At 42.3% G+C, this 26085-nt stretch overlaps 1 protein-coding gene and 1 non-coding gene across 2 annotated transcripts in view; both read right to left on the reverse strand.

The window, feature by feature from the left end:
- Window positions 1-26085, reverse strand: part of Myo3b (myosin IIIB) — a 408218-nt gene that overhangs the window by 297146 nt on the left and 84987 nt on the right. Inside the window, exon 7 of the mRNA XM_048345752.1 lies at window positions 3935-4000. Coding sequence (XP_048201709.1) covers window positions 3935-4000 — 66 coding nt within the window. The remainder of the gene's footprint in view (window positions 1-3934; window positions 4001-26085) is intronic.
- On the reverse strand, window positions 12364-12497 carry LOC125350944. The gene has a single exon (XR_007210852.1). It is a non-coding gene; the product is annotated as a small nucleolar RNA SNORA51 (small nucleolar RNA).

Below are 26085 nucleotides of genomic sequence, written 5' to 3' on the forward strand. Positions count from 1 at the left end.
CCCTCCCTCCCCAAGACAAGTTTACTAACAGAATTTCAGACTGTTAGGCATTTAAAAAGTCTCTCCTGCTGTCTTCAAATAAGGAAGCTGGAAGCAAATTGAAAAAAAAAAAAACAACAAACTAAGCCCATCTCAATTCCTGCTCCCTCTTCATTCTAAGGTCCCTGCATGGGTGAAGTTGCATGTGTGTGTTCACACTCCTGACCTATACAGCAGTCCCCCTCATCTGCCCACACAGTTATACTCATGAGGCTCTAGCCAGACCCTGCCACACACCATGGTATGTCATCCAGGTCTCTAGGGAGTTGCAACCAGCAAAGACTAAGAAAGAAGGGGAAGAATCAGCTCACTGTGGGTCACAAGGGGTTAATCCTCTACCCTTCATTTCCAATCTGAGCAAAGTAAGTATAAAAGCAAACCAAGGCTCTCTCTTTAAATAGACATTTTAAACCCAGAGAGTGTCATTGTTTACAGTTAATTAGAGATCTAAAGAATTATAATGAAATTGCATGTAGCCAAGTTGCATTTGATAAGGTGAGGTGGGGGAGGCATTCTCATTTTTAAAAACTCAAGGATCTGGCCAGGTGTTAGTGGTTCACACCTGTAATACTAGCTACTCAAGAGGCTGAGACCTGGAGAGGATCTCGATTTGAAGCTAGCCTGGGCAGAAAGAAGACTCCATCTCCAATTAACCAATAAAAAAAAAATGGGGTTGAAGGTGCGAGCAATAAAGCTAAAGGAAAGGAACTGAGTTCAAGTACTGATGGTTGGCAAGGAATTATGGTCTACACAGCAGGCAGATGGCAGAGCAATCTGATAAGCTAAAATGTGGCTAACAATGAAATGGAGGCAAGGGGCTACAAAAGAATGAGAAAGTAAAGAAGACAAATGAATGAGGAAATAAGGACAAGACAATAAATCTTTGGTGTCACAACTTCACAGGAAACAAAAAGGAGATCCACCAATCAGAAAGCCATCCAATTTTCATTATTTAACCCAAGGCCAAGCTCTATAATGAGGAAGAGGGCATAAGATGGCTGAGAAGGGCCATTGTGCTGTCTTCCTGTGGCATATCTATGTAGCATATCTCTCTTTCATATTTCTCTATCAAATTTTTCTGTCACCTTTACTTATGTTCCTGTCATCTTGACTTATGTTTCTATCTTATCTGAATTCTTCTCTTGCCAAAGGCAAGAACTTGCCAGAAGCAAGCTTGCTTTGCTCCCCTAACTTCCTGGTAACTTTTGGTGAGTTGGCTGGCAAGTTAGAGATTAAGTATGTCTTCTTCTAACTTGGACTCATAGAAAGGTTTCATATTTGGGAAACATGAGTCTGATAGAATATGGATGCTTGGAAGGCAACAGTGATACGAAGAAAAAAAAGAGGAGGAGGAGGAGGAGGAGAAGAAGGAGGAGGAAGAGGAGGAGGAGGAAGAGGAAGAGGAGGAGGAGGAGGAGGAAAGGAAGAAAGAAGGAAGGAAGGAAGGAAGGAAGGAAGGAAGGAAGGAGCCCAAGAACCTTATTTAGAAATAGCAAGCAGGCTTCTATCTAAAAGTATGAAATATGATTATTAGCAATAAAGCAAATAATCACTTAATTTCCATTATCCTCCCTGGCTCACTAAGAGTTTTCAGACTCTCATTCTTTTGTATTTTATCAAGATCCTTTGCTACTCAATGACATTGTTTTATACGGATTTCCAGTGTTCCAGACCTTTCTAGCTCTAAAGCAACACAGAATGGGCACATCTGGAATTATCAAAGTTGGGAAATAAATATGCAGATTGAGACTGGCATATGGTAAAATTTTCCACAAGAAAAACATCTCTATTGTATATAGCCCTAACCATCCCAACTCTGCCACCAATTATATGCCTTTATCCTCTGATCCATTCAAAGAATACAGTGCTGGCTATAGAATACAAACATAACAGGAAAAATACACCTAAACCAAACTTGTGAGTCACCTCACATCTTCGAGGCACTGGGAGAGAGCTTGGAAGAAGGTGGATTGGTGAATATGTAATGGATTTTTTCTAGGTCAGCCTTCGAGAAGGTCTGTCAAGGGTATCTGTGTGCTGCAATGCAATGCAGAAGGGAATTCTTTGAAACCAGTCTTTGCATGGGAAGCTTGGCTCCAAGACCTCTCTCTCTAGGGTGGGCTGGGATACGGTCCTGAGCCATGTGGTTCCTTTTACCTCTTCCCATGGTTCCTAATCCTCAGGAAGTGACCCTCATCCCTGTTGTTGGAATCTGTTGCTCCTCTCCATGGACTTGGAGCTGCCCCTGGCTTATTCTGCAGCTAGGACAAACTACTAGATTGGTGTTGTGGGCAAAGATTTGGCTTGTCCAGCCCTGGCCTTAAACTTCACGGACAAATTCCAATACATCTCTCTTGGTAGAATTCTCTAGAAGAGCTCTTTTCCATTCCAAATTCCCCCCAAAAAGCCTAGAATGAGGATGAACTAGATGAATAAACAAGTTCAATGACCCTGATATGCTGTACTTGATAGGAAAATCACAAGTTCACAACTCTCAGAAGTCCAAATTCCATCAAATTTTAGACAGGAAAACCAGTCCATTTACTATACATTATCTTTCATCCCTGCCGGAGCTAGGCCTGCACACTGTAATCAAACAGAATAGATCCACAGCCAAACATATACATATTCACAAAAGTAAGACAGATAATGACTACAAACACGGCCCCAGCAGTTCAGGTCACACATTGCCTCCATATCAGTTCATGTAAGGTGAGACTTTGCTGCTATATGATCCAACTACAAAAGAGCTTCTCTTTCTCAGAGCTATTTGATGTAAAGATTGTTGGTAAAGGGTTGGAGATCTAGGCTGTGGTGAATGAAGATGATCAAGACAGTTTGTGTGTGTGTGTGTGTGTGTGTGTGTGTGTGTGTGTGTGTGTGTGTTTGTCATGGGGTTTGAGCTCAGGGCCTGGGTACTGTCCTTGTGCTTCTTTTCTCAAGGCTGGTCTTCTGCTACTTGGGCCACAGCTCCACTTCCTGCTTTTTGGTGGTTAATTGGAGCTAAGAGTCTCATGGACTTTCCCTACCTAGGCTGGCTTCAAACCATAATCTTCAGATCTCAGCCTCTTGAGTATCTAGGATTATAGGCATGAGCCACCAGAGCCAGCTCTAACAATTAATTCCTTTTATTGAAGATCATTCACAGGCATAAGAGAGAAAAATATGTGCTGACTTCTCCACTTCGTAAATCAGTTCTCTCTTCCCATGACCTCTGAACCCTCTGCTATAGTAAGGACAGGGGATGCCTCTTCCCACTCCTCACAGTTCCCCTGGCCCCAGCCTCATGGCTCCCTCAGAGAGCATCTTCTGCAGATGGGGACCTATGTGCAGGACCCCAGCACTGAGCTACCCTGTCCATGTCATTGTTGGCTGTACTGTCTTAGACACACAAATGGCTCCTGCTGGCACATCTGCCACCAGGGGTCTGAGCCATCAGCTGTGTTTTCATCTTTGTCTTCTTTACATTGAGCCCTGGTGTCTCCCATAGGAGCCCCAGGCCTGGGACTTGTTTGGTCCTTTAGCATCTTGAGCCATTTCCAGCCACAGACCTTCCAGCAGAGCCCATGCCTTGCACAGCAACCCCTGGTGGATGGAGGCGGTTATGGTGGCTTCTCTCTACTGTCAGAGAGTTTCAGGTGTTGTTTTCCTCCTTCAGTAAATACAAGTTGTCAGTATCTAGCCCACAGCAGAGAAACATGCCCCACATGAGCAGCAGTCTCGTGATCGCCCCGTCAAAGGGAATGCTTTACTTTTCAGATCCTGCAAAGTGCTCCCTCTCATTTTCTAGAAGGAATCCTGTGTCCTACAGGCCAAGTAAATGCCACAGCCCTGACTTCTCCCTGACCGTCTCAGCCCTGCTACACAAGCATTTTTCAGAGGCAGACATACTCACTGTGAGATGAAGTCATTGAATTCCTCACACCACTTGTCTGGATGCAGTAAAGTTGGTGGAGGATTTCTGAAAAACAAAAGCATCTTTTTTTCTTAAAATATAAAATGAAAGGCCAGACACTGGTGACTCACTTCTGTAATTGTAGCTATTTAGTGGGCTGAGATCTAAAACATCATGTTTCACAGCCAACGTGAGCAGAAAAGCCTGTGAGACTCATATCTCCAAATAAGTAGTCTTCCCCCTTAACCAAAGCCAAAAGTGGCACTGTGGCTCAAGTGGTACAGTGCTAGCCTTGAGCACAAAAAGCTCAGGGACAGTGCCCAGGCCTTGAGCTCAAGCCCCAGGACCGACACAAAGAATAAAAATTATATATGTATACACACATATATACATACATATAAATGTGTATACATATGAAAAGGTTCAGGAAGTTACCCTATGAAATAAGAGGAAGAAACATTCTATTTCCTCTCAGATGAGAGTCATTAGTTAGTGGTTAATGCCACTAATAAGGCTAGGAATGTGGCTTAGTGGTAGAGTGCTTGCCTAGCATGCATGAGGCCCTGGGTTTGATTCCACAGTACCACATAAATAAAACCACTGATAGTGCTTAGGTAGTAAATAGTTAGTGGTAAGAGCCAGCCCAGCACTCCTGTGGTCACTGAAGGTCTCCCCACTCCCATTTTCAGCACCCTGAGAGTCAGCTCATCCTTCAGGAGTCCGAGCTCTAGTCCAGGAGGGGGAGCACACAGCCACAGAACTGAGCCTGAGGGTTGTAAGAAAGCCATAAATGCTGTGCGAGGCTTTGGAGAAATAGACTTTTAATTGCACAGGATTTTCAGATCATTATGGTACCATTTGAATTAATTATGTGGTACATCTAAGACACTCATCAATGCATCTGTCACATTTTAACCATTTCCTGGGTGCCAACTGCTTGCAATCTGCAGTGGAGAAATCTAAACAGCAAATCAGTGTCCCCAATCTAAGAGGTGGGGGGGGTGGGGGGAGGGAGACAGAAATGTCCTGCGCCTCCTTCTTAGAGGTTAAGAGAATGAGCAGAGTGGGGAGCCTTCAGTACCAGCCACATCCTGAAGTAAGGCAAGAAGGGAGGAAGGGATGAGTTCTGGATTTATCTGAATTACCTCAAGTCCACCTTCAAACCAGACATGTCAACATTTTAAGAATTAAGATTTTTTTCTCAAGTCATTAACAAAAATAGGGGCTGATGAGCAAGTCAAGTTGAGAAAATTAAGGAACGTTTCTGCACACCTAAGTTGCCACTCAAACTTCAACCTTCTATGTGATCTGTGTTTTCACCTACGTTGTAATTGTTTGCTTAACGGTGTAGATTGCTCAGCTTCAACAAGCTGAGAATTAAAGGCAGCAAAAACTACAGAAGTAAAATATGTGCCAAATAATGCGATTGCAATTTGCCCCTCTATATCCATTTTCTTCTTGTTTCTAAGGATAAAAAGTTTTAACACATTGCTACCACAATTAAAAGACTACAATTTCCTGTGTTCCTTGCCATTAGATGACTGAATTCGGGTTAATGATTATTTAAGTAGAATTGCTATGTGGTATTCTCAGAAAGTCTCTTTTAAACAAAAAAGATAAACTATCTTTTTTTCTGCTTCCTTCTTGCCTCCTGGAGCATGGATGCAAGGGCTGGAGCACAGGCAGCAATTGAGGACATGGGAAAACTTTAAAAGAAAACAACTTTACAAAGCATTAAAAAAAATGAAAACTAGTAGCTGAATATGGCAGAGCAGATAGATAGGAAACTAGATTCATGGTAACATTGCAAAGCTGCCCACCTCCTCTAGATTTCCCCTTTCTGGTCTTAACAGGAGACAGAAATGAGTCTCTATCTCCTTTAAGCCACTTTTATATGTGATAGAGCCTAATCCCAAATCAAATAACATTGTAGATTATCACCCTACCACGTGACTGGAACACAATTTGATACTTGACATAACAGAACACAAGCACCAAGATGTAGGAACACAAGTGCAGGCTGCTTCCCCAGTGTGGGGGTCCCAGGAGATTTCAGAAGAGAATGGACTTACGTTTGCCCTCAGATTAGGATGAATTTTTCAAGTTAGAGAAGGAAAAGGAAAGAAATTCTGGACTTGGGACATAGCATTTGGCAAGCTTGGATAAGTTCAAGAAACACAAGTAATTCAGAAGTTACATTCTATGCTCTGGGTTCTGAAGAAAAGATGTTAGGGAAAGACAAGGTAGGAAGGCGAATGGTAAGAGAAAGAACACAATTCTCTTGCTTTGCATAAGAATTCAGTCATCCTCAGATCTGATTCAAATCCCAAAGGTTGCTAGGCACTGGTGGCTCACATCTGTAACTCTAGCTACTCAGGAGGCTAAGATCTGAGGATCGAGGTTCAAAGCCAGCCAGAGCAGGCGAGTCTGTGAGACTCTTATCTCCAACTAACCAGCAAAAAGCCAAAAATAGGGCTGTGGCTCAAGTGGTAGATGACCATTCTGGAGAAGAAAAAAGAGACAGTACCCAGGGCCCTGAGCTCAAGCCCCTGTACAAACACAAACAAATAACAACAACAACAACAAGATGATGTGAGAACCCTGCTGGAAAGTGCCTAGTTCACTCTACCTCAGGCTGATCACAGAATGTCAGCTTCAGAAATGGCTTGGCTGCCTGAACCCCATGACTCCTGCTGCCAGCAGCTGCAGCTGCCCACTACATGCCTTCCTAGCTTTCCTTTGTGGGCCTCAGTGCTGTTTTTTTTATTTTGTTGTTTGTTTTTTTTGCAGATTTTCCTAGACATTGCAGCTCTGAGCAGGGCTTGCATTTACTGTTTTCTTCTTGGCTTTTTGTTGTTGTTTGTTTTTGGCCAGTCCTCAGGCTTGTATTCAGGGCCTACATACTGTCCCTGAACCTCTGTGCTCAAGGTTAGCACTCTACCACTTGTGCCACACTGCCTCTACTGTTTTTTTCTGAGTAGTTGTTGGAGATAAGAGTCCCATGGACTTTCCTGCCTGGGCTGGCTTCGAAGTGCAATTCTCAGATCTCAGCCTCCTGAGTAGCTAGGATTATAGGCATGAGCCACCAGCACCAGGCCCTTCTTGGGTTCTCAGCTCATTCTCTTCTCACAAGGGACAGCTGCTTATGTAATCCATTGCCTAAAACCCTTATTTCATCCCCAAAGCAGCTGTCCATGAGGAAGCAGCGTGTGCAGATAACTGAGGAGATCTGACTCCAACAACCCTAATGGGTCTTCACACTGGCAGGACTCAGAACGTGTGTCTCCAATTTACTCAGGAACCCCTCAGAGTCTTGTTGTTCTGGCTGTTTTGCTCTCTCCAGCCAAGCTCAGAGGGACCTGCTTGACTAGACAAGCACTTGGCGAGTGTCTGCCATGGAGTGCAGAGCACTGGACCTTCCTGCCCCCAGTCCAGGCAATGCTGGCAGGAGCAGCCTTAGGGCTGGCCTGGGGAGCAGGGTGTCACCACTCACCCCACCCACCCTCACAGCCTCTCATGCAGACCATGCAAGGGCATGTCTTCTCTGAAGCTTGGCATCGATTTGGAGAAGCCTGTGAGAGCTCACAGATGCCCAGCCTTTCCTGGAGTCCATCTTAACTTGGTTCAGCAAGAGGACATCTTGTGCAGGAGCCTAATCTGCATGTAACACAAACCAGTGTGGATCTGAAGAGTCTGAGTGGTCTATTGAACTGGCAATGTAGTCAATAGTTCTCTCTCTACTCAGAGAGAACCCCCGAAAGTAGTGGGTCTTGTTGTCCAATCCTCAGACACTATCCACACCTGTTCTACAGACAGCAGAGACGCTGCTGCGTGATTAAGGTGGAGATCTGGAAAGGAGACGCTATCTTGGCATCCAGACTGGCCTATTTAACCAAGGGTCTTCCAAAGTGAAGAAGGGAGGCCAAGAGACACAGCAAGCAGAAGACAGGCTTTTTTGCTCAAAGTTAGTGCTCTACCACTTGAGCCATAGCTCCACTTCCAGCTTTTTGGGTGGTTAATTGGAGATGAGAGTCTCACAGACTGCTTCTTGGGAACTTGGTCTTCATATCTCAGACTCTTGAGTAGCTAGGATTACAGGTATGAGCCTCCAGCACTCAACTGGGAGATATATTTTTAGGATCTGAACTCAAGCCCCTCACATTTGCTAAGCAAAGGCTCTACCACTTGAAGCAGGCCACTAGCCCTTTTTCTTTTAGTGTTGCTGTGTTTCAGATAGGGCCTTGTGGTTTTGTTCAGACTGGCCTCAGGCTAAAATCCTCCTACCTTTGCCTCCATAGTAGCTGTAGTGATGGGTATATACCATCATGCCAGGTCTCAGGGATGTTGACTTAAGTTGGATTTGACACCATAACCCTCATCACTTAACTGTGTGTGTGTGTGTGTGTGTGTGTGTGTGTGTGTGTGTGTGTGTGTGTGTTGCTGAGGAGTAAACCCAGGTACTCTTGAATGTAGGCAAGCTTTTATCACTGAGCCAATGTCCCAGTCTATTCCTCAACTTTTGAAGCCCATATGTCCACAACTCCCTGAATATATCCAACCAAATTAAGTAAATTATTTAAATCTGATTATAAATATTACCTGCTGTCAGAACACTGTGTATACAAGAGTGGTGAGTTGGAGTGAAGTAAATGCAGTAAATGTCCCACTGAGCACTTACTACAGCCAAGTTCCAGCAAAGAGAATCACAGGTAAGTCACACAAAAACCACCCCTGTTCTATGAAATGGGAACCATTACCCCATGTTCATTGGTAGGGGGAAAAATGCAGCTTCAAAGAAGAAATTTTCAGCTGGGCATGATGGTACATGCCTACAATCCCAGCACTTAGAAGACTGAGGCAGGAGGATCTCAAGTCCAAGTCTAGTCTAGTTTACATAATGAGAACTTGTCTTAAAAAGAAAAAAAAATTTCAAAACTATCCAGCAAATTGTGGAAGAGGCAGGTTTTAAATTAAGGTATTTCTTTCTCCCAACTCCACACATTTCACAATTTGCTGTATTTATCTCACCAAGAGGCTGTTGCTCTGGAAGAGCAATTAAGAGAATAAGCATGCAAAAAATGACAGAAACCAATTAGCAGAAGATACAAAATGAAATCCTTGAGCCCACCAACACTCAGCAAAGCAACATGAAGAAGATTCTTCCAGAAGGCCTGCTTCATTAAGGGGGCTTTCTGGAAGTGGGAAATTTAAGGCAGGTCCTGAAGGGGGGTGAGTAGGGACACGCATAGAGTAGGTAGTGCAGAGGAGAGGGCAGGGGTAAACAGGGGAATAAGAAGGGAAGATATAAAGGCTGAAGTACAATCTCTAGTAACTGCCTACACTAAACACTCCACAATGTGTTCAGAAAGAGTTCTACTTATTTACTCATAAAAGCAATAAAGCAAGACACGTGAACATAATTACTGTTGGGAGAGTATTAACTACACTACAGAACTGTCATTCTGACTGCAATTAGTGGATGCCATTAATGAAGTTGAACAATGAGGCTTGGGCAGGTGGCCCTTCCCTTACAGCGCCCCCCAGCAAAGTGGCTTTTCTCCCTAAGCTGTGTCTCACACGTTCAAAGCCAATTAGTTCAGAATGGTTATGTTTATTTGTAACATATAACTTCAGATCAGGGTTAAAAAAACAACAACAAACCATTCCCCTCTATAGAAACACAGAAAATAAAAACCAAGCCTTACTGTCACCCTGACACCTAATCTCAGGCTCCACCCCATAACATCATGGTTGGATTTTATAGGCATTGGTTATATTTGTTATTAAGTAAAAGTATGTATAATATGCATAATATTTTATATAGTATGTAAAATTTTATATAATATGTAGTTATGTATAAATTATGTAATATAATGTGTGAGCTATTATATATAATATATGGTATGATATATGCTATATATCACATAGTACATATTATAGACAGTATTGCTTTCCTATTCTGTAGGAATATAATTCATACAATATGGATTTTCTAATGTTGAGAACAGTAAAATTATATGCTTATGGTCTCAGTATCTACTTTTTCCATTCAGCATTAAGATTGTCTTACATCTCCTTTCATACTTAAGCGACATTCTATAGCATGGGCAGGCTGTAGTTTATTTGGCCATTTTTCTGTTGGAGGATGGTTAGGTTGCTTCAATTTTTCTCAGTGTGAGAAAGAAGGTTGACATGGCTTACATGTGTTACATGAATTCCTAACTCATTCCTACCTCTTGTCTGGTACCAATAGCTCTTGCTGGTCAGACTGCCAATTCCACCAAGCAACTTCAATGCTCAAAGAGCACACATTAAGGCTGTCATCTCCTGATGGCTCAGGAAGCACTTCCAGAGCAGAGGGGACACAGAGCTAAAAGTCAAGGAGATAACAAGCTAAGGGCAGCATGGGAATGGGGAGGGGACTGCTAATGGTGATGCTTGGGCCACAGCCATAGACTACCCTGTGACCTCTGACCTCTGACTCTTTTTTTTTTCAAATTTTTATTATCAATCTGATGTACAGAGAGGTTACAGTTTCATACGTTAGGCATTGGATACATTTCTTTTTTTTTTTTTTTTTTTTTTTTTTTGCCAGTCCTGGGCCTTGGACTCAGGGCCTGAGCACTATCCCTGGCTTCTTTTTGCTCAAGGCTAGCACTCTGCCGCTTGAGCCACAGCGCCACTTCTGGCCATTTTCTGTATATGTGGTGCTGGGGAATCGAACCCAGGGCCTCATGTATATGAGGCAAGCACTCTTGCCACTAGGCCATATCCCCAGCCCTGGATACATTTCTTGTACTGTTTGTTACCTTGTCCCTCATACCCCCCCTCCTCCCCCTTTCTCTCCCCCCCCCCCAAGGTGTTCAGTTCACTTACACCAAACAGTTTTGCAAGTATTGCTTTTGTAGTTGTTTGTCTTTTTTTACCCTGTGTCTCTCAAATTTGGTATTCCCTTTCAATTTCCTGCATCCAATACCAGTATACAAGGTTTCCAATATACTCAGATAAGATTACAGAGATAGTGTAGGTACAACCACAGGAAGGTTATACAAGAACATCATCAATAATAGAAGCTATATATACACATGGGACGTTTAAAGAAGTAGTTACAACTGTGATATAACAATTGTTTCCATAACATGGAGTTCATTTCACTTAGCATCATCTTATGTGTTCATAAGGGTATAGCTATTGGGCCTTGTGATGCTCTGCTATGACTTGCCTAAACCTGTACTAATTATTCCCAATAAGGGAGACCATAGAGTCCATGTTTCTTTGGGTCTGGCTCACTTCACTTAGTATAACTTTTTCCAAGTCCTTCCATTTCCTTACAACTGGGACAATGTCATTCTTTCTGATAGAGGCATAAAATTCCATTGTGTATATGTACCACATTTTCCTGATCCATTCGTCTACTGAGGGGCATCTGGGTTGGTTCCAGATTCTCGCTATGACAAATTGTGCTGCGATGAACATTGTTGTGCTGGTGGCATTACTGTGATTTTGTTTGTGGTCTTTTGGATAGATATCCAAAAGTGGGGCTGCTGGGTCATAGGGGAGTTCTACATTTAGCCTTCTGAAGAATCTCCATACTGCTTGCCAGAGTGGCTGAACCAGTTTACATTCCCACCAACAATGAAGTAGGGTTCCCTTTTGGCCACATCCCCTCCAACAATTGTTATTGTTAGTTTTCTTGATATATGACATTCTTACTGGGGTGAGATGGAATCTCAATGTTGTTTTGATTTGCATTTCTTTTATGGCCAGTGATGTAGAGCATTTTTTCATATGTCTCTTGGCCATTCTCATTTCCTCATCAGAGAAGTCTCTTTGTAAGTCTTTGGCCCACTTGATGAGGGGGCTATTGGTTCTTTGCGGTTTTGTTTTGGAAGAAGGTAATTTTTTTAGTTCTGCTGACCTCTGACTCTTGCAGTGTCACAGTTTGAGCACTTCACCTTGTGACAAGAATCTGCCACCAGGTGCCAATAGTGGGTGTACAGTATTTCTGCTTGAGAAGAAATGAAAGAAGTAGTTAACATTAGAAAATATATGGTATGAAAATGATATAGAATTGGTGTTACAAGGCTATACACTGCACCCTCATTAAAGGCAAAAGATGGGCAAGGCCGGAAAAGATATAGGAACTACATGCTAAATTCCAGTCAGAGTCAAGTATGGAAAAGCAGGACAGGAAGTTTGCAAAGGGAATGCTAGATGGGGAAGTTTCTGGTAGAAAACAAAGACAAAAGGCACCTAAGTCACATTTCTGCCTTAGATCACCACTGCCTAAAGAAGTAGAGGTTTTGTGATGAATAACTTTGATACTTTATTCCATAATAACTGAAGAAATAAGGAGAAAAGTAAGATTTGTACTTAAATCCCAATCTTGTTGACTGTTTTGATTCTAATTCTTCCCCCCCCCCCCCCCTCCACGTATCCCCATTCACAATATAGACCAGGCACAGAACCTGGGCTGACATGTATTTGGGGTAGGTTTATTCTGCCTCCTCTTTCTCTGCAGTCAGTGTAAGAACACAGCCTTGATTCTAATTCTTAATAACCTATTTTGAAATGGGCATTAATGGCTCAAGGCTGTAATCCTAGCTACTCAGGAGCCAGAGGTCTAGAGGATCACAGTTTAAAGACAGCCAGAGCAGAAAAAGTCTGTGAGACCAATTAACCAACAACAACAACAACAAAAAAAAAACAGACTGAAGAAGTGGCTCAAGTGGTGGAATGCCAACCAAGTAAACATGAAGCCCTAACTTCAAACTCTAAATACTATGCCCCCAAATAAATGGGACCAACCAATTTGGTACTATCCTCTAAACAATGCCCTCTACAATGTTAAGTTCTAGTCATTAAAACATGAAGTTACTGCATTAAATCACATGGCCTATAATAAACCTTCTCTTCACCACTTCAAGTCAGGAAGAGTCAAGCTGTTCCATTCCTCCAGCTTTCGAGCTCAGCATGAGGCAGCTTCAAAGCCCATCTCCAGATTCTGTGTTTTATCCTGGGTATTGTAACCACCCTAGGCCTCTGCTGAGGGTGGCAAGGTGTCATGGCACACCTGATCACCACCCCAACATGAATTGCATTTCTCCATTCTCTCTAAAGTACATCAGGGACCTTTCCATGCCCTGAGATCTCCTTAGGCAAATGCAGGAGCTGCTCAGCCAGGCCTGTAGAGGGCAGGGGAACGTCAAGGGCAAGGGCAGACAGAGGATAGAGGGAAGAGTGGGTGTGTGGCTGGCTCACTGCCTGAGCTCACGCTCATTTGCTGGCCTCTGTTTCTTAATTTCCCCTCTCAACAAGAACTCAACAACATAATCAAATCCAACCATTACTATCTCGTTCTTGAGGAAGAAGATAAAATAACCAATAGGGTTTGTAGTACCATCTTTGTGATTGATGGCTTTGACCTTGACCTCACCTTGCAGAGGGGGCTTTTCCAAACAGAAAGGCAGAGTTAGATCATCTTATCTGAGCAGGCTTATGACTGGGCTGAACCACCCACAGACCCCCTCACTAAGGCTGAGCCTCGGCCACTGACCTTGCTATATTGAGAGCAATCAAGCTACCAAAGAGAAAGGAAGAAGCTGGGCTGTGTCTATCTGCCTCCTGCCCAAATTTACCACCTGATTAAATCACTTTGAAACCTCTGGGATCCCCAGTCAGTCTGGGTCCACTCACAAGACAGAAACCACTCTGGTCATTTGAATACAGAGAATTTTCAGTAAAGAATTATTAATTTGGAATGGGGATTAGAGATTGAGAAGTAGAGAGGACTCTATAAAGAAAGTGGGAACAGCAGATGCCAGAAGCAGCTTCTTCCTCGGGCTGAGACACAGTACCCATGAACAAACAAATTTTAAAAAGCACCTGCTTTAAACCTAAGGCTAATCTATCTGATCCAGATCTCTCTGGGAAGGAACAATGGCACTTGGTGGTGGAAAGTTTCCCAGGGTGAAATGAGCCAGAGCTGGCAGGCAGGCAGACCATCTTTTAGGGTGCCTTTGAAGCCCACTGGGAAAGGACACCATTGGGTGCTGCTAGAACCTGCAGCAGGATGAGCCCCATATGGCATAGGGTCTCCCAAATGCCACCTCGAGTTGAAAGCTAGAGACAACAAAAAGAAAAAGTCCCTGGAAACCAGTGTGTCCTTCCTTCGGCCCTCCAGCGCCCTCTACTGACAAAACTTAACGCCTTCCACAAGCAAAGGAGAAATGGCCACAAAGCATGCCACAAGAGATAGAGGCTTTAAGGTGATCACTTGGTGCCTGGAAGAGAATGGAGAGACTGAGAGGCCAGAGAGACACCATGAGGGTTACAATGCTCTTTTTTAAATACCAAAATTAAAAAAATTCCAGTATCTGTCTTACCATAGATAACTTCAAGCTATTAGGGGAAGGAGTTAGGATTTGCTGGATACATTGAGAGGTAGCAAAGAAATCACATATGCCGTCTTCCCCTACTTCCAAATGTGGCAGCTGGGGCATGGAATCTATATTGAAACTCTATCATTCTAGAAGGCATCCCACTGCATATCTTTATTAGCCAAAACCTTTTCCTGAGATAAATGATGGTCAAGAATCCAAACTTAAATTGTAATCCCTTGTACAACTACTTAAAGATAATTTTAAAAAATTATAACTTAGAAAAAAAAGGGACTTAGCATAGGGATGAGGGAGGCTTCAGAACAACCCACAGACCTGTCTATGGGTCCCTGTCCTATCAATCAACTTTGTGGGACTGAAGAAAAGCAGAGTCTGATGAAGTGCCCCCCTTCTTACTCTTTCCTGTCTCCTTGCCTCTTAAGATTTCTCTCAGCATAGGAAGGAATCAGTGACAGCCACTGTGGTTCAGAGCTCTTGGGCCAGGATCATGGACACAAAGTATTTCTTTTACTCCCTCCCATCTCCCCATTTCCCACCATTCAATCATAAATATTAGGCTGCTAGGGAGGAGGCTGGAGGGGGGGGGGGGTCCAACAATGACCCCCTACTCTCTTAGGCTATCAGGAACCCAAGGCTTCCCCATAAGCTGAATCATTTTTTTTCTGCAGAGTTTAGTATTCTGAATGATAATAATGACAAATAGTTACCATTTTTTGAGAGCTTACTCTGTAATCCTTGTACCAAGAATCTACTCATTGAACCCTCACATCTTCTTACAAGGCAGGTATTCACATACTCATTGTTATAGCTAAGTAAACCAAGGCTTAGAGAAGTCCAGAAGTTGGGGGGTGGTGTAACACAGGCAACACAACTCTCACTCCACAGTAGCCATCACTTCACCAGCCTCCTCTCCCATATGGGAATTCCTCTTGGTTAACAAGACATCATAACATCTTTAAATTCTGCCAGAGCAATTTATGTCACACTAATAGGGAATATGAATGGAGTGTGGGAGCCATTTGGCCTCCTGGCATTCTACCGACCTAACCTTAGCACTGCTGGGATCTCCAAGGCATTACCCAGCAAATCCGAAGAATGCCTTGTTTGAGATGCGGAGTGAGCAGCACGAGAACTGAGAGACCAGGATATTTTCATCTGTTGAGTTTTATGTGTTTTCTGTCATTCAGCTCCCTCCAAAGTCACAGCTGGTAAAACCAAATGGATCATTTTACCACAATCAGACCAGCGTCACAGTTCACCAAGCACCATTTGTCCTCTAAGGCAAAGCCATGCCCCTAATTATAACACTGTTAATAATAAATTTATAATAGATAAAAAAAAGCAATTGACTTATGGATTTTTTTCTCCCCTGAAAAACCATTTAAAGGGCAGATTGTATATCAAGGCTTTCCCCTACCCCCTTTTTATTGCTTCTATAAAGTTAGCAATATATTCTAGACAAGTAAAATCAGGGCAGACCTCAAATGAACAGATTGTATCATCAGATCCTACCACATTGTCTCTAATGGGGCAAATTAGCAGCTGAGCATCAACACCTGTCACCACGAGCAGACCCTGGCACACACACCAGGTAGGAAGGCTGTGCGGTTCCTTAGAGCACAAGACACATGCCAGTGCCCACAGAAGCATGGGCAGGCGGCTCCGTGTGAACCAGGTGGAGGTATGAAGTGCCAGGGGAGATGTAGCAGCAGTTCTTAAGGAAGACTGGGCATTAACAATAGTGAGCTGTACAAAAGCTTTATAAATATCTGTGCTAACCCCGAGAACAGAATTACACAGACACAGGCTGAAACACTGCCCTAGTGGGAACCACTTAACATTTGTTCTGTTTCAAGGGCAAAAGACACTAGCACTGAACCCTCCACACGCAGGGGTGGCTTGGGTCATGACTCTCCTGGGCCAGTTACTTTCGCCAGCCACATAGTCAGTTGCAAAAATTTCTACTGTATAGATAATACCCCATCTCCTGGCAGTTTGTAACGGAGGTCTAACTGAAGGAGTCCACCTTTATGTTTTCTGACGTAAAATTACAAGTGTGTCTTCTCTTTACTAAGGCTTCAGCCATTTTTCTACCTGGTTGCCTAGCAACCCTTGGAAGGGGCAGCAAAATGGGAGAGGAATGGTGGAGACATACAGATGAGTGAATTTGTATTTATTGCACAGATGCCTTTTCAGAAACCAATCTGTTTTCTCTTCCTGAGGCAGGGGTAGAGTAGGTAAGCAGAAGCTGTGCAAGATCATTGTGGTGTTATTAGATTACTTATTACATTTTGAATATAAAATGTCCCATACAGTCTCTTGTATTAAAAGCTGGGTTCTCAGCTGGTGGAGCTATTTGGGGAGGTTCTGGAAATTTTAGGAGGCAGGGCCCACCTGCAGGAAGTATCTGAGAAAATGTCAATGGAGCAATATCCTGCCCTGGCCCCCGCCTGTTCCTCCCCCCTCTCTGCTTCCTGGCTGCTATGATGTGAGCTGCTCTGCTCTACCACACCCTCCCACCATGATGGACTGAAACCATGAGTTTCAAATGAAATTCTTTCTCCCTTTAACTATTTATGTCAGATATCTTGCTACAGTCACAGAAAACTTGACTAACACTTTTAGCAGGATCACAAGATGTCAGTGTATGTACACTGGCAAATTCAAACAAAAGGGAGGCTACCAATGATGTTGCATTCAAATGAAGACTTAAAAACAAACAAAAACTCTAGGGCCTCAATATCAAGCCATCAGAAACCTTGGAAGGGGGACTGGGATTATGGCCTAGTGGGCAAGAGTGCTTGCCTCATATACATGAAGCCCTGGGTTTGATTCCCCAGTACTACGTATATAGAAAATGGCCAGAAGTGGCGCTGTGGCTCAAGTGACAGAGTGCTAGCCTTGACCAAAAAGAAACCAGGGACAGTGCTCAGGCCCTGAGTCCAAACCACAGGGCTGGCAACAAAGAAAAGAAACCTGAGAAGGCTCAGTTCTCATTTTAGCTCCTCTATGGAGAAGGTTTGAAACCATCCCCAAGGGAGCCCTGAAAGCTATAGCTTCATCTGAGTTGTGAATCACTGGTAGATGATCCTGAAGTCTTATTGTCCCCAAAATTGTATATCACTACAAAAGGCATCCATTTCACTCAGATGTCCAAGTTGATTTGCAAGGAATTGAGCAAAGTAGTCTCCCACAGTTATTTCCTTTTCCGCTGTATCTGTGGTTACTTGATTAAAGCTAGCAATTAATCTACTTTACTGTTTTTATCCACAAGCATCACAATTTATACATTGGTATTACTACTAGTTTTTCTATAGTTTGCTTCATTAATTTCCACATTTATCTTAATAAATTGTATATTGCTTGATTTTTTTCAAAAAATTGTCATGTCTGGGGGGCTGGGGATATAGCCTAGTGGCAAGAGTGCCTGCCTCGGATACACGAGGCCCTAGGTTCGATTCCCCAGCACCACATATACAGAAAACGGCCAGAAGCGGCGCTGTGGCTCAAGTGGCAGAGTGCTAGCCTTGAGCGGGAAGAAGCCAGGGACAGTGCTCAGGCCCTGTGTCCAAGGCCCAGGACTGGCCAAAAAAAAAAAAAAAAAATTGTCATGTCTGGGGATGGAAACAATTGTATTTCTTTTCACTCTTTTTTGAATAGTAATACAAGTATTTGGGAGCTATGAATTTGCCTCTAATCCCTGCTTTAACTATTTCCTATTAATTTTCTATGCACAGTTTATTCTATCACACTTTAATAATTGTTACTTCTATCTACTCTTTCACTGAGATTTTCTCTTTAACTTGAGTTGTTAAAGATAATTTTGGGGCTGAGATGTAGATCAGTGGCAAAGCGCTTGCCAAGCAAGTACAATGTCCTGGGTTCAATTCCAAGATAAAGAAAAGATAAAAATATAGTTTAAAAACATCAACAACAACAATAAAAGAATGGAGAAAGTTTTTATTGTTCCTACCTGGTAGTAGGAAGTTTCTGTTTTCTGTGTTTGTATCTAGTTCTATTGCATGTGGCTAAAGAATGTTGTCTGTACTATTTATGTTCTTAAAATTTGAGAATGCCTTTCTAGCCTTTCTTTCTAGTTTTTGTAACAGATAGATAGATAGATAGATAGATAGATGATAGACAGATTGACACATACAAACACACAAATATATTGATCTTCAAAATATTTTAAATACTTTTAATATAAAACAATGTATTTATATATTATAATATATAGATTCTAGTTCTTGCCAATCTGAGCCTGCCAGAGACTATTAATGACCATGAATGTCCTTCACTGTGATGACTATGATATTTGGTGAAATCAATATGTTTCAATAGAATAACTCAGAAAGTGGTGTTTTAAGATTTTCTAGTTAATCACTAATGTGGCCTTAAGACAAAACTGAGCAGATCAGAATATTCAGCTTCATTTGATTGGGATAACAAAAGTCTAAACAAGGACAAAGACAAATATTGAGTGTTCAGTTTCCCTTCTTCTCCACACTTGTTTTCAATTCACATGATTCTCAATGACAACTGATGATAATTCTCTATTCACAAAGCACTGTCACAAATGTATTTGACTCAAACTGGATGCTGGTGGCTCATATCTGTTAATCCTAGTTACTCAGGAGGTTGAGATCTGAGGATCATGGTTCAGAGCCAGCCTGGGCAAGAAAGTCTGTGAGGATCTTATCTCCAATTAACTCCACTGAAAGAGAGAGAGAGAAAGAGAGAGAGAGAGAGAGAGAGAGAGAGAGAGAGAGAGAGAGAACTAGAAGTGGAGCTGGTTCAAATGATAGAGCACTAGCCTTGAGTAGAAAAGCTCAAAGACAGTGCCTAGACCCTAAGTTCAAGCCCCAGGACAAGCACACACACAAAAAAAGTATTTGATGCAATCTTGGAAATATCCATGTGATCTAGGTATAGATCTATGTACATGATTGCTCCTATACTTCTATTTCAGAATTGAGGACACTCAGTGAACATAAAGGACATATACCCAAATTCACTCAGTGATTGCCATAAGGAGTTGATCTTGCAAAGTATTTTTTTTTTTTGCTGACAAGAGTTTTTGTTGTGTTCCACAAATCACTATCCCCATTTAAAATATAATGTTTCCCCTATTCCTTTCTGTAATATTTTCAGGGTATCTGGTTGTACATTGAGGTCTTTGATCCATTTGGAGTTGATTCTGGTACAGGGTGATAAATAAGGATCCAACTTCAATATTCTACACATGTATACATAATTCTGCCAGCACCATTTGTTGAAGATAATGTCTTTCTTCCATCCTGTTTCTTTGTGTCCCTTATCAAAGATTAAGTGGCTATAGGTCTGTGGGCTCATTTCTGGGTCTTCATTTCAATACCATTGGTCCTCAGTTCTGTTCATGTGCCAGTACCAAGCTCCTTGGCACAGGTCAAAACTTTCTCAATAAAAAGCCAGAAACACAACAAATCAAAGAAAAGTTGGACAAGTGATATTGCATTAAACTACAGAGTTTCTACATGGCAAAGGATATAGCTAGCAAGATAAAAAGAAAGCCCACAGATGGGGAGAAGATGTTCACTAGCTATACAATAGACAAAGGCCTCATATCTAAAATATACTTACTCAAAAAATTACCCCCCAAAAAAACCAAATCCTCACAAAAACAACAACCCCATTAGTAAGTGGGCTAAAGACTGAAAGAGAGATTTCTCTGAAGAGGAAATAAGAATAGTCAATAGACACATGAAGAAATGTTTAACATCTCTGGCCATAAAAGGTATGCAAATCAAAACAACATTGAGATTCCATCTCCCTAGTTAGAATAGCCATTATCAAGAAAACTAATAACAGATGCTAGTGGTGATGTGGCCCAAAGGAAATGCTACTACACTATTGGTGGAAATGTAAACTTGTTCATCCATTCTGGAAAGTAGTATGGAGGTTCTTCAAAAGGCTAAACCTAGCAATTCCACTCCTGGGCAATTACCCAAATGACCACAAACTAGGCCATGGTAAAGCTACCAACACAACTATGTTCATTGCATAATTATTTACCATAGCCAAGACATGCCCCTTAGTGGATGAATGGATCAAGAAAATGTAACATATATATATATGTTTTATATTTATATATCACATATATATTTTTTCACACATGCAATGGAATTAAATACTTCCATCAGAAAGAATAACATCACCTCATTTGTAAGGAAATTGTAAGAATTGGAAAAACTCATATTAAGTGAAGCAAGAAACATAGGTTGCCTAGTTTCCCCCATTTGTAACCATTAGTACACGACTAGGATAGTTCTAGTAGAGGATCACAATAGCTCAATAGCTGTGTATGTGCATATGACCTTATAAAATAATGCTAATCAAAATTAACTATAAGATATGGAAACAAGAGGGTCTTTCTTGTTTGTTTGTTTTTTTAGTGAACTGTATGGTTACTTTGTTTTTGTTTTTGTTTTTCCCCCTTTGTTTTATCCCATGTTGTCAGTGTTTTTTATTTTATTTCAGTACCCTTTATATTGCACATAAGTTTATCTGATTTGGGGATGGGAAAGGGAATCACAAAAATGGTGAGATAAAGGACAATGGGTGAACCAATGTAACAATGATACTCACAAGACACTATGTTGAATATGAACTTTACAAGTTAGGGGAGAGGGGAATGGGTGGGAAGGGATAGTAGGAGGGGGTAATAATGCTCGAGAAGACTTGTACTCATTTCCTTGCTTATGGAACTGTAACCCCTCTGTACATCACCTTTACAATAAAAAAAATTCCATGACTAAAAGGTTTGGAAAATAGCAGAGATTTTATCATGATGAAGTATTGGGAGGACCAGGCACGATGATTCACATCTATAATCCCAGCGACTCAAGAGGCAAAGAATGGGAAAACCCTAGCTGGAGATCAGCCTAGGCAAAAAGTTAGACCAGATCTCAATGAATAAGTTGGGTGTGGTAATATGAGACTCAGGTCCTAGCGATGTGGGAAGCCATAGCTCCACTTCTTGCACATGCACGTGCACATGTGTGTGTTTAATTGGAGATAAGAGTTTTGCAAACTTTTCCTGCCTGGGCTGGCTGGAACTAAGATCTTCAGATCACAACCTCTTGAGTAGCTAGGATTACAGATGTGAGCCACCAATGTCCAGCTCTCCTTGGCTTTTTGCTGTTGGTTGATGGTTCATGTGCATGCTGCCCCAACTCTTTTTATTGGTTGAGTGGACACCCAGGGCATTATGGGAAGAAGCATATGAGTGGGAAGAAGCATTTGAGCAGGAGCCCAAGGCACTATGGGAACAATAAATACCATGATGGAACACATGTTATCAACCATGGGTTATGTCTGCCACTTTTAATCCCTTTCTAATAATTCTCTTTTCTCTCTCTTATTAAGGTTACATACCATTGAATTTGGGGCAATACTTCTGAACTATACCAACCCACCTTCCAGGAAGCACAGGAACCCAGATGGAGTAAAGGTAGTACTCTTTGGAGGAGCCATCCTCCCTCACCAGCCTCTAGCCTATTATTAAACATTTCCTCCTCTCTAAAAGCAAAAGGGACTCTAGTGGTGAGGTAAAACATGATGAAGATAAAGAGACAAATCAAAATACATAGCTATTCCCACTCTAAGTTCCAGAACCTTTCTGAATACAAAGTTTATGATACATCTGCATCAGAGTCATCTAGAAAACTTGGGTAACATGAAGGTACCCAGGTAATGGTCAGATCTCACAAAACAGAATCTCTGGGGCCAGGGTAACATGAAGGTACCCAGGTAATGGTCAGATCTCACAAAACAGAATCTCTGGGGCCAGGGCCAGGGCCTCTGCATTTTAACAAGCTCACGAAGGGATTCTGACACAACTAGAATCTAAGAAACACAGCCTAAGGTAGCCAACAACAGATGTGAGATACTTTTCCAATTAAATCAAAGTCACAAACTAAAATGAAAATGGCCCAACATGCATCCAGTGGGGGACTATTTGGTTCCTTGGTAAATAACCACATCTCAATGAGACCAGCCTTCCTAGGGGAGACTATTCCATGGTCTATCAGGTCTCTTCATTAGGGAAACTTCCCTGCTATTCTATCTAAGCAGCTTTTCTTAATTTGGTCCTATAACTCCCATGCTCTATACGAAGCTGAGTGCAGCAGTTATACTCAATAAGCAAAAATGTGGTATAAATGCCACTCCAGACTCATGTTTCTATCCAATTACCCCCAAATGGCCACAGCATCCTGCAAAGGGAAGTCAAGCTAGGTGTTTACAGCTAGCTCCCTTAGGTTTCAGATCTCAATTTGGGCCTGTAGTGCCATCTTCAGAGTCAAATGTGCAGCCATCAATGGCTCCATTCTCACAAACAGATGGCATTGTCACAGCTCCTCAGCCACATCACAAAAACTGGGACTCCAAGGACTCTTCAAGATGGAGACACTTAAGGAAACTGTGACCATAACTACTGACTCAGTGAGAAATGTTGTGGTTTCCTAGCTTTGGGGAAAGGATCATGAACAAGATAACCTCAGTATCACGACAATGAAATGGAATGAGCCAAGGCAGTGGGAGAGCTGTGGGTTGCACATCAGGAAGTAGCTGCTGACTTGTCAAGAGTATTTGGAATGGCAAAAGGCTGCCACGTCGGACAAGTATATGGCATCTCTGTAGGTCATGAGGAAAAGAAATGTGATTTTTTTAAGATTCATGTTGAGGCACAGGAGAACAGGCAAGTTGACCTCTGAAGATTTTAGCAGGCTGATTTTATGGTTATTCAGAAGATATAGTTAGAGAACAACAGCAACAGAAGCTCTTTGGGGGAGCAATGATCCATTACAGATCATTTGAAGAACCTCAAATGATTTTCCTAGGAAGATTCTGGTTTCATAGTAACTTGGAGAGAGTTCAGTAGATTAATGCATGTACAAGAACTAAAACAATTAGCTATTCAAATGAGATATGTCATGTATGCCCACATATCTGAATATATATGTGCATATGTATATATACATTTATATACACACACATAGAGAGAGATAGCTGAAGTTCTGAAGATCATAGTGTTTTGGCAATTATGAGTATGGAATACCTGGAAAATTATTTCACCTGAAAATACAATATCCAATAATAAAAGTCTCATAACATCAGCTTTACAATCATCTTTGAAGTAGACATTTGAAGTATCTGCCATTTTGAGGTCACCTTTGTAATGATCTGCTTAGATTCTAGAAGATAAAGAATGTGATCTTTCCAGATACATATCAGGACTCGTGTTCCAGTCACCGAGAAAAGCTGTGGCTGCGGGGGGGAAAGGCAGTGGTCAGATTGCCTGGTTCAGTGCCCAGGCCCACTGTTTGCTATCTACATGAGCCTGGAAGTTTCATCAAATGTAAAATGGAACTGCAATGGCACATCCTTTATAGAAATCAAGTGTTAGATAAAATGATTCATGTAAAACATTGAACACAATCTCAAGCATGAAATAAACATTTGATAAGGGGTAATAGTTAACCTTGCCCCTATTCTTTAGAACTGTAAGTAGTCTCTTCCCATTCATTCTGTTCTCTGTGACACTGCATGATAAATGTGTGAGGAACTGGCATGCAAAATAAAGCAAACTCCAGCAATTATAGGTTAAACACTCCTTCTAATGACTGAAACTTCAGTCTTTTTCAGAAGTTAAAAAAGGGGGAGGGGACATTGTGTGCTGCTTTGTGAGAACCAAAAATACAACAAAATCAAAACAGTAGGATCGAGAAGCATGTGTTCTGAAGCAAAAGTTGACAGTCCCCAAAGTATGAGTACTGTTCCCCTGGGGCTGGTGAGGCACTGCAGAGAAGGGCTTAAGTCACATGATAGCGACTCCCCACCTTGAGAAGCACAATGAGGACAAAGTTGAGTAATTCTGAGAATTGCAGTGTTTGAAAGGCACAGCCTCCATGTGTCTTTTTAAACATTCCCAGCCCTAGCACACGAGGCTTTCCTTCCAACCCTCCCCCCTCTAGTCAACTCCACCAAATCTTACTATTTCATTAAGACATAGCAACCCTCACCATATCCTTTAGCTTAAAATGCATACTTCCTTACTTGAATACCATTCCTTCACTCATGCTTAACTGAATTGCCTACAATGTATACAGCTCTGTGCTGAGTTCTTATGGATATATCTTTGTATATACTTCCTCAGATGAGGAGGGGATCTTTCCAGTGGGATTGGCATAGTGGCGCCCTAGCCTGGCTACCAAAGGGATCAGCAGGGAGCAAAGGACGGCCTTTCCTCTGGGTGGATCCAGTTCTGACATTTCCCACATATGCTAGCTCTGCTAGTTCTGCCAGCTCTGTGCTGTGACATCATGACAATCAGTTGGATGCATACAGGAGTTAATAAAACTCAGCCTATTCAATCCTCATCAAGGAAAACAGGCCAGTCAGTTGCTGGCTCGAGGTCAGGGATGACTTCTGGGGAGAGGTGCTTGGCAGAATTGGGGGACAGTTATGATTCTAAACTGCATGCTAAATAAGCATAATAAAAGCTGGGAGGAGAATGGCGAGCAGGATGTTATTTTTCTGGGAATGGCATGGAGGGGGGCAGGAGGGAGGGAACACAGCTCCCTTCATCCCCCCAGCAGGCTTCTGATTCATTCAAATCTGACCAGACCCTTGTTTCATTCCTGGGCCAGTAATGAATGACAATAATTATCCAAGCAGGCTCTGTGTGAGTCACAAAGCAGCTCAAGCTCCCATCTCCTTGCAATTATGAGTGTGTGTGTGTGTGTGTGTGTGTGTGTGTGTGTGTGTGTGTGTGTGAGACCCACCACTATTGAGGGGTAGAAAATAGACTACAATTACATTCTGCCTGGCTTTTGAAGACTTGGACAGCTGGAGAGAAATCTTTCCACAGCTGCCAGGAAGAGAGAATGGCCAGGGGTAGGCATGGAGAGAGGAAGAGAGATCTTGTTGGGAGAGGGAAATCATCCAAATGGATTCCATATATTCTTCAATATTCTCTTAGAAAGAGCAAGGCTGCTAACATTAAAACTGCACTGGGCCCAGGCAGCTGGTTGCTTATATTTGCAAAGTAGGTTTCTTTTAGGATCATTCAAGTTCAAGGATGGAGTTGCTAGCTCAGCTAGCAAGGCTGGCCCTGAGGAGCTGGCAGCCCATAGCTTTGAATCAAAAGGCTCAGCTGCAGGTGTCCTCTTACTTCAGATGGAATCCCTTTTCCAGATTAAAGCAAAGCATTTCTCAGTGAAGTTAGGGGAGCCAATTTCTAGATTCCCTCTCAACAGGCCAAGTCTTTGTTCAGTGATGGTGGTGGGGAGGAAAGTTCTCATTCACTCCCAGAGCACTCACACATGGCCCTAGGCCACACATGCCATGTACACAGCCCAGGCGATCCAAGCCCCTCTGGAGAGGAAAGATCCAAGCCCTCATTTTAGAGAGGTGAAGGTACAGGTTCAAGCTGTACAGTGTCAGCGTAAGCAGCCCAAGCAGGCTGACTTTATAGTGTCCCACTACAGTACCCAGCTGAGCCTCATCTGGTCTCAGAGTTTTCTGAATCATTATCCCACTGGCCACTGAAAGCCATCGCCGATGTGTTATCCCATTATTAAGAATTAGTTAGTCTAGCCCAGAGCTACTAGTTCTTTTCTATAGTCCTAGCTACTCAGGAAGCTGAGATATGAGAATCGAGGTTCAAAGCCAGCAAGGGCTGGACAGTCTGTGAGATGCTTATCTCCAAAT

The sequence above is a fragment of the Perognathus longimembris genome, chromosome 4 (genome assembly GCF_023159225.1).
Source record: "Perognathus longimembris pacificus isolate PPM17 chromosome 4, ASM2315922v1, whole genome shotgun sequence".
Classification (NCBI taxonomy): Eukaryota; Metazoa; Chordata; class Mammalia; order Rodentia; family Heteromyidae; genus Perognathus; species Perognathus longimembris.